Genomic DNA, 10,000 nt, shown 5'->3' on the forward strand with positions numbered 1-10,000 from the left:
CCCCTGACTGCTCCTGTAGCGTGGCCATGTGTGTGTGTGTGTGGGGGTGTTAAAGGCAGTCAGTTAGGACACACACACACACACACACACACTGCTGTTAGAGAGCGTGAGTATCTTGCTATAGTATATTATTTAATAGTATATTACTATTTTACTATTTTGATTGTTTTAATCATTGAAGAGAAATCTAATTTTAGTAATTGTGTGTGTGTGTGTGTGTGTGTGTGTGTGTTCTATTTCATTTCATTGCCAGTATGTCACAATAATTGTGTTTGTGTGTGTGTGTGTGTGTGCGTATGTGTGCACGTTTGGGTAAAAGGTCAGTGTGCCTCATGATTGGTTGACTTGCTCTGAGTTCATTACTGATTTTTTTTACTTGGAAATGAAAAATCTAAAGCAGGTTCCTGGTTTACACACATTTTTGACGTGCTACGTGTTTAACTGTAACTGCAGCTACAGTACACACATCAAATGTACAGATGCAGCTCTCAGATTAATCTCACTGTGAAAAGGGTGAAAAAAGGTTTTAACTCCCTGAGTTTTTAGTCACTTACTTAATTTTTTGTACCTTGTTCAGGAGTTGGATGTCACCAACACCAGTAGATGAAGGTTTAAAGGTGAAGATTGTACATACACGCATTATTAGACAGGTGAGTACTATTCTTTAGATCCTGATATACGCTTTTAATATAATATAAACATGTATGTTACCTGTGAAGAGAGAGGAACTCATTACTCAATACACACTCATTTTAAAGTTTAAAGCCATGACAAGAGCAAACATGTTCAGAAGATGATTCACACACACACACACACACACACACACACACACACACACATACATACATCTACCTGAAAACTCACAGTCCAGTGAGTCACTACCTATCGGTAGTGACGCACACACACATAATCCAAATTAAAGATGTTCTAACTCCTTTCTACAGCTTGTATGTGGCTTGTGTGTTTTGTGTCCTTTGGAGTGAGTATCTGGTATCTGATGTGTGTGTTTGCTGGAAATGATTTTGTGATCTGTGGCCTTGGCCTGTGTGTGTGTGTGTGTGTGTGTGTGAGTGTGTGTGTGAGTGAGAGAGAGAGAGTCAGAGATTGATGATGTGTTAAGCATAACATTCTAGATTGCCAGCAAGTCGATCACCGAAAGTGTTTGTTGCCATTCTTTACAATAAAAATGTGTAAGTAATTACACGGTGCCAATAAAGTAAAATAATCTCACTATGTAGGTGAAAGGGATCGGTGTTGGAGTGGACGAGTGTAAATAGTGTTGTGTATTTTAGATTTTCTAGCACAATTTCTGCTCCTTTTTATGAAGGGTGCCAATATTTATGTCACACACAATGGCACAGTTACCACAGTGATTTTATTTTAATTTCATTCATTTCATTTGTAGCACATATTTAAGATTGGACATTGTCTCAAAGCATCTTTACAGAGATAAATAAGTTATAAAGTTGTATTAAAGGGTGTATAAGTTTAGTGTTAATCATAATTATAAGTTTATACCCGATGATTAAGCCAGTGGTGACTGTGGTAAAGGAAAAACGTCCTGAAAATTTGAGGAAGAAACCTTGAGAGGAATAAGACTTAAAAGAAAACCTCAACCTCATCCTCATCCTCATCATCAACACCAAATATCCATTCATTATAGTTCCATCATTGTTGAGGTGCTGTTCAGTGATAGGTGCTGAAATGTCCTGAACCCTTTGTAACAGACTGCTGAGATTAACTATTGTCCAAATCCATCATGTTCCTGATTTACTCAGCAACATTTAACTTCATGTGTGTAATGTTGTGTGAACACCACAGCGACCCATGGTGTGTGTGGGTGTGTGTGTGTGTGGGTTTGTGTGTGTGTGTGAGAAAGAGAGAGAGAGCGAGGGAGCGAGAGGGTGCGGCAGTTTGTCTCTCTCTTATCTCCCCCTCTCCCCTTTCCTGTGTCTCCTGGAAGTGACAGATAGAGACAGAAGGATAGGGACAGGAGTGTGTAAGACTCGTTCATGATGTCCTCATCTGTCTCACTCTCTGCATGGATGCTATTGCATCAGAATCCTAACAATCTGCTGCAGTGCATTCTGGGAATTTTGTTGATCTGGGTGTGTTGTTTGGGACACACCCACAGTGGAGTGATGGTGTTTATGAGGCCTAAAGAACCTGTGATCTGACCTTTTTACTTTGATGTGTCTTCATTTACTGTGTGTGTGTGTGTGTGTGTGTGTGTGTGTGTGTGTGTGTGTGTAGGTTGTAGAGGAGGTTGATTAATGGCTGGTCCTGTGCAAAGATTGCTAGCTGTGGTGAGAATTCACATACACACACACACACACACACACACACGTGCATGCGTACACACAGACTTTAAAAATTCACACCATTCACCTTAACTGTTGATTTCTGTAAAGCTGCTTTGAGACAATGTCTGTTGTGAAAAGCGCTATACAAATAAACCTGACTTGACTTGACTTTACACTATCAGTAACACACAAACACACACAAACACACACACACACACACACACACACACACACACACACACACACACACGAGTGTGTTAGTGAAAGTGTGTATGTGTGTGTGTGTGTGTGTGTGTGTTGTGCTCACTGTATCTCATTTAGTCCTCACAAGGCAGGGTCCAGGTAGAAGAAGTGGGCGAGGTCAGGGGCTCTTTATCACAAGTCGAGCTGAAGCTCGTCCAGTCAGAATCGGAGGCCGGCTCAGAGGTGGAGCTTAATAATGATGTTGCGGCTTTGATGCTACAGCAGAGGCTCAGACAGAGGAAAGCTATTGTTTATCTGGCACTAACGGGACTGCTAATTTTTACTACAGGTACACACACACACACACACACACACACACACATACATACACACACTCTCGCAGAGTTCAGCATAGCGTGGGTGTGTATGTCCTGGGTTCCACAGCGTTTCTTCTGGGGTATGTGTCGTCTCGGAGAATGTGCCCTCTCTGTGTGGATGAGGGGGAGCTGGTGTTAGTCGATGACACGGCTGGGTCAGACCATTCTCCAATGACGGGGGCGATGTACCTGGGGGAGCTGAGAGACATGCTGAAGAAATACCTGCAGGAAGAGAAGATCGAGGACACTGTCAGGTCAGAGCGCCGTTTACACTCCACACTCTACATAGTGACTGTTTGAGAGTGAGACGCTGAGAGCGGAACCTCTAGAACCACTTTGATGTTTGTGATCAGGGGAGTGAGCAAGACGGCTCATCCTGCAGGCTCCTCAGAGGGACATGCTTTAGCCATGGAGATACTGCAGAGTTTCCAGAACCTCCACATGGACCACACGTGGACTGACTCCCACTACGCCACATTGCAGTTTCCTTCCAGGTGTGTGTGTGTAGGTGTGTGTGTGGGTGTGTGTGTGGGTGTGTGTGTATATGTGTGTAAAATTGGGTATGTGTGTCTCAGGACTCAGAGGAACGCACTGTGGTTGGTTGATGCTGAGGGGGTGGAGCTTGAGGAGATTCTGTTAGACCGTGCTGATTACTGCGCGTACAGTGCTACAGGAACAGCTACGGTATACAGTCATCACCATGGCAACGGCAACAGTGTATAATGCATGTATTGGATATTATTATTATTATTATTATTATGTCTGTAATGTGTTTGTGTGTGTGTCTGTAGGGAGGTGTGGTTTATGTAAATTACGCCCGTCAAGAGGACTTTAATCAGCTGAAGGAGATGGGCGTGGCTCTGAATGGCTCCATTGCTGTAGCGAGGGTCGGCGGTGGCATGAGCTTCGCTGAGAAGGTTTGGCATGCGCAGGAGGCAGGTCATGTGGGCATCCTTATTTACCCAGACCCTGCCGACATCCCTCAGGATCCACGGCGACTTGGACTCCATAGCAACGCCGCTATCTCCGAACATGTACGTAGAAAGGAAAAAGAAAGAAAGGAAATAGTGAATTAAAACCTGTTTTTCATAGCAACAGATTAATGTTTTTTATAATCGTGTTTATTACTAATTAGTTCCTGATGTGTGTGTAGGTGCACCTGGGATCAGGCGATCCCTTTACTCCTGGTTTTCCCTCTTTTAATCACACCCAGTTCCCACCCACTCAGTCCTCAGGGCTGCCAATCATCTTGGCTCAGCCAATCAGTGCCAACGTGGCTTCCAAACTACTCAGGTAGCTCCGCCCACCAGGTCAATTATTTACTCAGCAGAAGTGATGCAGTGATTTTTCCTCTCACATGCGGTATGTCTCTCTCTATCATGCCCCGCCCCACTCCAATCTGCGTCCAGTCAGCTGTCGGGCGTGGCGTGTCCGCGGGGGTGGAGTGGGCGTCTCCCATACGTCCGCTGTGTTCTGGGTCCAGAGTTTTCAGCCTCAGACGGCCGGAAGGTAAAGATGGCCGTCTATAACACAATGAACTCCATCCTGCTGAACAATATTTTTGCCTCCATCGAGGGCAAAGTTGAGCCTGGTAAGTGTGTGTGTGTGTGTGTGTGTGTGTGTGTGTGTGTGTGTGTGTGTGTGTGTGTGTGTGCGCGCATGTGCGCGTGTGTTGTTGATAATGATACCGAATTAATCTTTTATTCCACAAAAACAGACAGAATTGGTATAGTATAGTAAAGTGGGCGTGGCTAACCTAGTGAGTAAAAGAAAAGTGAGCTGTTAATCAAATGTGCTTATTGGAATATTAGGCCACTCCCATTGTGCTTGTGTCAAATCAAGTTGAGTTCAGCTGCTGCAAATTTTTTGTCTGTTCTCTCTCTCTCTCTCTCTCTCTCTCTCTCTCTCTCTCTCTCTTTCTCTTTCCTCTCTCTCTGTAGATCAGTATATAATAATGGGGGCTCAGAGGGACTCATGGGGTCCAGGAGCTGTCAAGTCCGGTGTAGGAACTGCAATTCTGCTGGAACTTGCGCGAACTTTCAGTACCATGGTGCAGAATGGTACACACACACACACACACACACACACACACACACACACGGAGGAACAAAACTATTCCATACAGTTACACTCAGATCTTTCTCTCTCGGTTTCTCTCTGCAGGATTTTCTCCCAGACGCAGTTTGCTTTTCGTCAGCTGGGATGCCGGAGAGTTCGGGAACGTTGGTGCTACAGAGTGGCTGGAGGTGAGGAGTGTGTGGTGGAGGTGAGGAGTGTGTGAGGAGTGTGAGGTGGTGGTGCGTTGTGTGTGTGATGGAGCACACTGGACGCTGTGTAACACTTTTATATTAATGATCACTCTCAGGGTTACCTGTCCATGTTACACCTGAAGGCCGTCGCCTACTTCAGTCTGGACCAGGCAGTCATGGGTAATCACTCATCTGACCAATCAGCTTCTCTCACCACATATCTCATCTCCATTATGCATTGATCATGTGTGTGTGTGTGTGTGTTTGTGTGTGTTTGTGTGTGTGTGTGTGTGTGTGTGTGTGTGTGTGTGTGTGTGCGTGCACACAGGTGATGATACTTTCTCTGTGTATATGAGCCCTTTGCTTGCCGACCTCATCGAAGGAGCCATGAAACAAGTTTGTGTCTTACTCTCTTGTGTGTATGTGTGTGTATGTGTGTGTGTATATATATGTGTGTGTGTATATATGTGTGCGTGTGTGTGTGTGTGTGTGTGTGTGTGTGTGTGTGTGTGTGTGAGTAGAACAAGGGATTATCATTGTCATCTTCATCATCATCAACATCATTATGATTTGTGTGCAGGTTGAACACCCGAAGCACGTGGGTCAGTCCATCATGTCGGTGGCTGAAGGTCAGGGTGGATGGAGGAGCAGGTCAGCATAAAGCTCCTCCTGAGTCTCCTCAGAATTTACAAGCCATAAACAAGTCCATTAAAAATATAAACAACACTGAATGAAAAATGTATTCTGGGGCAATTGATATAATATCTGTGTGTGTGTGTGTGTGTGTGTGTGTGTGTGTGTGTGTGTGTGTGTTTGTGTGTGTGCTGCAGAGTAAAGCCTTTGTATCTGAACAGCGGGGCGTATAGTTTCACAGCATTCGGTGGTGTTCCTGCCATGGAGCTGCGCTTTCATGAGGTCTTTATACACACACACACACACACACACACACACACATTGTGATCTTATATGTGAACATATCTTTTAGACTGCTAGTATTTTTATGTATATATATATATATATATATATATATATATATATATATATCCTGATGTGTAATGTGCAATATGTGTGTGTGTATGTTGTGTGTATGTCAGGAGGGTCACGTGTACCCGTTTGTGAACACGCAGATGGACAGTGTGTTGCACCTGCAGGAGCGTCTGCAGGGCCGTGTGTGTGTGGTGGGCCGCACTGTGGCTGAACTGGTGGGACTGATGGTGCTGAGACTCGCTCATGATCACATCATCGCTCTGGACATCACACACTACAGCACAACCGCTCTCAAACTCAGCGTCCTACTCACAAAACTGTCTGCAGAGCTCCAGGTACACTTTCTCTCACACACACACACACACACACACACACACACACACACACACACACACACATACTCACACATACTAACACACACACGCACACACATACACATACACACACACACACACACACACACACACACACACACACACACACATACTCACACATACTAACACACACACACATACACATACACACACACACACACACACACATACATACACACACACATACATACACACACACACACACACACACACACACACACACACACACACACACACATACATACACACACACACACACACACACACACACACACACCACATACACACCACATACACACACATGTACATATACACATACTCACACACACACACAAACACACACACACCATATACACACACACAGACACACACACACACCACATACACACCACATACACACATACACATACACACACACACACACACACACACACACACACCACATACACACCACATACACACACATGTACACATATACACATACTCACACACACACACAAACACACACACACCATATACACACACAGACACACACACACACACACACACCACATACACACACATATACACATATACACACACACACACACACACACACACACACACACACACACACACATGAATATGAAATTTCAGACACGTGGATTTAAGGCCTGGAAACTACTTGAAAACAAATCTAGGTCCTTTGCACTTGAATGTTACCAGTGAACTCCATTACGTTCAACAGATTTAATTAAGTTCCTTTAAACACATCTGCTCAAAACTGTCTAAATTCATTATACCTTTACATTTAAAACATAATACAGTGACCCTTTCGCCCGTCTCTCTGCCTGGTATCTCTCTCTCTCTGAGGCTGGTGTTTCTCTACTCTTAATTGGTGTCGCCGGACTGAAACAAAGCGCACTGATAAATCTCATCATCTGCAGGTGTTTCTTTCCGCTCGTTCCGTCTGGCTCTGATCTTCACTCGCTCACCACTGGCACAGTGCCTGTTAGTGGGTGGATTTATTTATTACACAGCAGGTGAACATTTTGTCCTCAAAGTTGATGTTAAAAGCAGGAAAAATGGGTGAGCGTAAGTATTTGGGCGAGTTTGACGAATAGTGATGTCTAGAAGACAGGGTCAGAGCATCTGACCCTGTCGGGGGTTTTGTGGGCTGTTTCTAGTCTTCAGTGGTCAGTACCTATCAAAAGTGCTCCAAGAAAGGAACAGTGGTGAACCGGCGACAGGGTCGAGGGCGACCGAGGATCATTGATGCACATTGATGCTCATTGAGCGAAGGCTGGTCCGTGTGTTCCGATCCAGCAGATGAGCTCTGCTGAAGAAGTTCATGCTGGTATGATCGAGGCAACAAAAAAAAAGGGGACCTAATACAATAGGCAGGTGGTCATAATGTAATGCCTGAGTGTGTGTGTGTGTGTGTGTGTGTGTGTGAATTTTATATAAAATAAATGGTGCTTCAAAAAGTCCTTAAAAGTCCTTGAATCTGGTGTTCATCCAAAGGAGTGGAAACCCTGATGGTAATACTGTAAATTACTGTTTGTGTGTGTGTGTGTGTGTGTGTGTGTGTGTGTGTGTGTGTGTGTGTGTGTGTGTGTGTGTGTGTCAGGCACGGGGTCTGTCCCCTCAGTGGGTGTACAGTGCGAGGGGAGATTACAGTCGAGCGGCTAAAACACTGCAGGAAGCCATAAAGAACACAGATATACAGGACGAGAGGATGACACGACTCTATAACACACGCCTAATGAGGGTAAAACACACACACACACACACACACACACACACACACACACACACCAGTCAATTTACACACCCAGTTTGTTTATCTGTGTGTGAAGGTGGAGTACTACTTCCTGTCCCAGTACGTGTCGGTGGTGGAGACTCCGTTCCGTCACGTGCTGCATGGGCGTGGAGAACACACTTTGAGCGCTCTGACTGAGCATCTCTCCCAGCTGCGCTCTCATCCTCACCTGTTCAACGAGGCACGCTTTCGCCGCCAGCTCGCGCTCTTCACCTGGACGCTGCAGGGAGCGGCCAACGCGCTGAGCGGCGACGTCTGGAACATCGACAACCCCTTTTAGAACCGTAACCCCCATCCAACCTGTTAGAACTCCCCTGGACTGTCCTCAAGCCAAGAACCTGCAAAATCCCTTTACATCGAATTAGTTAAGAACATTTAGACACCATTTAAAACTCATTATATAGAGCCAGGAGAACCAGTATAGCTCCAAGACTCACTACGCTGTTCTAGAATCATTAAAGATTTGGTTCTGGAAATTTCTCCACAGATTCAATTATGGAAACTTGAGGATTTTTCTAGACAATTAAAAAATTGACTCTAGAACATGTGGAACCGTGAAGAACCTTTGGTTCCTAGAACTAGAGTTTATTCTGATGCCATCATAACTAGAATTAGCTAGTTTAGTTTCACCCTTAATGATTAACATGTTCTAAAGAATTGAGTGTGTGTGTGTGTGTGTGTGTGTGTGTGTGTGTGTGTGTGTGTGTGTGTGTGTGTGTGTGTGTGTATACAAGGTGGTATCAAAAAGTTTGAACACGCTCTGTTTACAAAAAAGTTTTATCTTAAATACTTTTTATTTATCTAAGTTTCTACACGATCACCTTTAGGATAGTTCCCCTGAACAGTAATACAGTTCTCACAGTTTTATTCTGGAACAGAACTGGATCTTCACCTTTGGAAAGAAGGCAAAGTCTGCAGGAGCTACATCTGATGAGTAGGGTGGGAGCATGTTGTTTCCGGCAAGAAACTCACGTGTGAGGAGGAGATTGGTGATTTTGGCACACTGATTTATGAAGGTCGGTTCTCTCTGTTCATCTGTTAGCGAGTTTCAAAATTAGTCTCGAAACTTTTTGTTCCCACCTCGTATGTGTTCCTCTCTTGTTAGTTGGTGACTGATAGACAGTGATGATTACGCTGTAATTAATTTTTATTACTGAGTGATAACATGGTTAATTGAAGCAGTGATTATCGAGGGCAGTGTCCATCATAATTATGACAGTCATACTGTCGTCCAATCAGAAAGCAGCATCTGCTATTCACTGGTGACATCACTGGGTTCCGTTGTACCAGTAATGAAGGAGAATCGAGTCGCGTCTGGGTCCTGTGTGACATCACTTCCTCTGTAGCAGTAATGTCAAGAGTGCTGAACCGCTGTGTCTCTCCCTCAGAGAGATGATGTGTGGTGTGGTGTTGTGGATCTCATGGAGTTCATGCTCTGAGTTTGTGATTGTATTGATGATGGGATGACGACAGAAGCCTGGTGAGACGAACTCCAATAAATTATTTTACTTTCAGAAACAAAGAAGTGCTTTATTGTATCACATTTCATCTAGATGTTTGTATAAAACCTTGTGAGCACCTGAGATGAGATCAGATGTTTATCTTATCAAAACGTGTGTATGTAGCAAGAATTTTCTTATTGTACCCATGTGTGTGTTTTTGTGTGTGTTTCTGTATAACTGCCAGCTGTAAGATGATTGACAGGTTTATAATGACCTGTTTTTAT

At 44.2% G+C, this 10,000-nt stretch overlaps 1 protein-coding gene and 1 long non-coding RNA gene across 5 annotated transcripts in view; one reads left to right on the forward strand and one right to left on the reverse strand.

The window, feature by feature from the left end:
• The first annotated feature begins 70 nt into the window (after window positions 1–70).
• tfr2 (transferrin receptor 2) lies at window positions 71–8,963 on the forward strand. 3 transcript variants are annotated; one of them, XM_046870212.1, is made up of 19 exons: window positions 71–106; window positions 578–650; window positions 2,248–2,306; window positions 2,625–2,835; window positions 2,931–3,117; window positions 3,217–3,357; window positions 3,439–3,547; window positions 3,655–3,897; window positions 4,017–4,156; window positions 4,273–4,454; window positions 4,804–4,923; window positions 5,027–5,109; window positions 5,229–5,292; window positions 5,441–5,508; window positions 5,693–5,763; window positions 5,943–6,027; window positions 6,207–6,434; window positions 8,083–8,223; window positions 8,312–8,963. In XM_046870212.1, the coding sequence occupies exons 3-19, from the start codon at window positions 2,274–2,276 to the stop codon at window positions 8,552–8,554; spliced, it is 2,349 nt and encodes a 782-aa protein (XP_046726168.1). In that variant the 5' UTR covers window positions 71–106; window positions 578–650; window positions 2,248–2,273; the 3' UTR covers window positions 8,555–8,963. The 3 variants fall into 3 exon arrangements, with proteins under 3 accessions (XP_046726168.1, XP_046726171.1, XP_046726170.1); XM_046870215.1 differs by having other exon boundaries at window positions 6,240–6,434; XM_046870214.1 differs by lacking the exon at window positions 71–106 and adding an exon at window positions 301–319.
• Window positions 8,964–9,013: 50 nt separating this feature from the next.
• Window positions 9,014–10,000, reverse strand: part of LOC124399341 — a 3,286-nt gene continuing 2,299 nt past the window's right edge. For both annotated transcript variants that reach the window (XR_006928204.1, XR_006928205.1), the window contains one exon: window positions 9,014–10,000. This exon is cut by the window's right edge and continues 268 nt beyond it. This is a non-coding gene — a long non-coding RNA (uncharacterized LOC124399341).

Source organism: Silurus meridionalis, chromosome 16 (assembly GCF_014805685.1).
Source record: "Silurus meridionalis isolate SWU-2019-XX chromosome 16, ASM1480568v1, whole genome shotgun sequence".
Lineage (NCBI taxonomy): Eukaryota > Metazoa > Chordata > Actinopteri > Siluriformes > Siluridae > Silurus > Silurus meridionalis.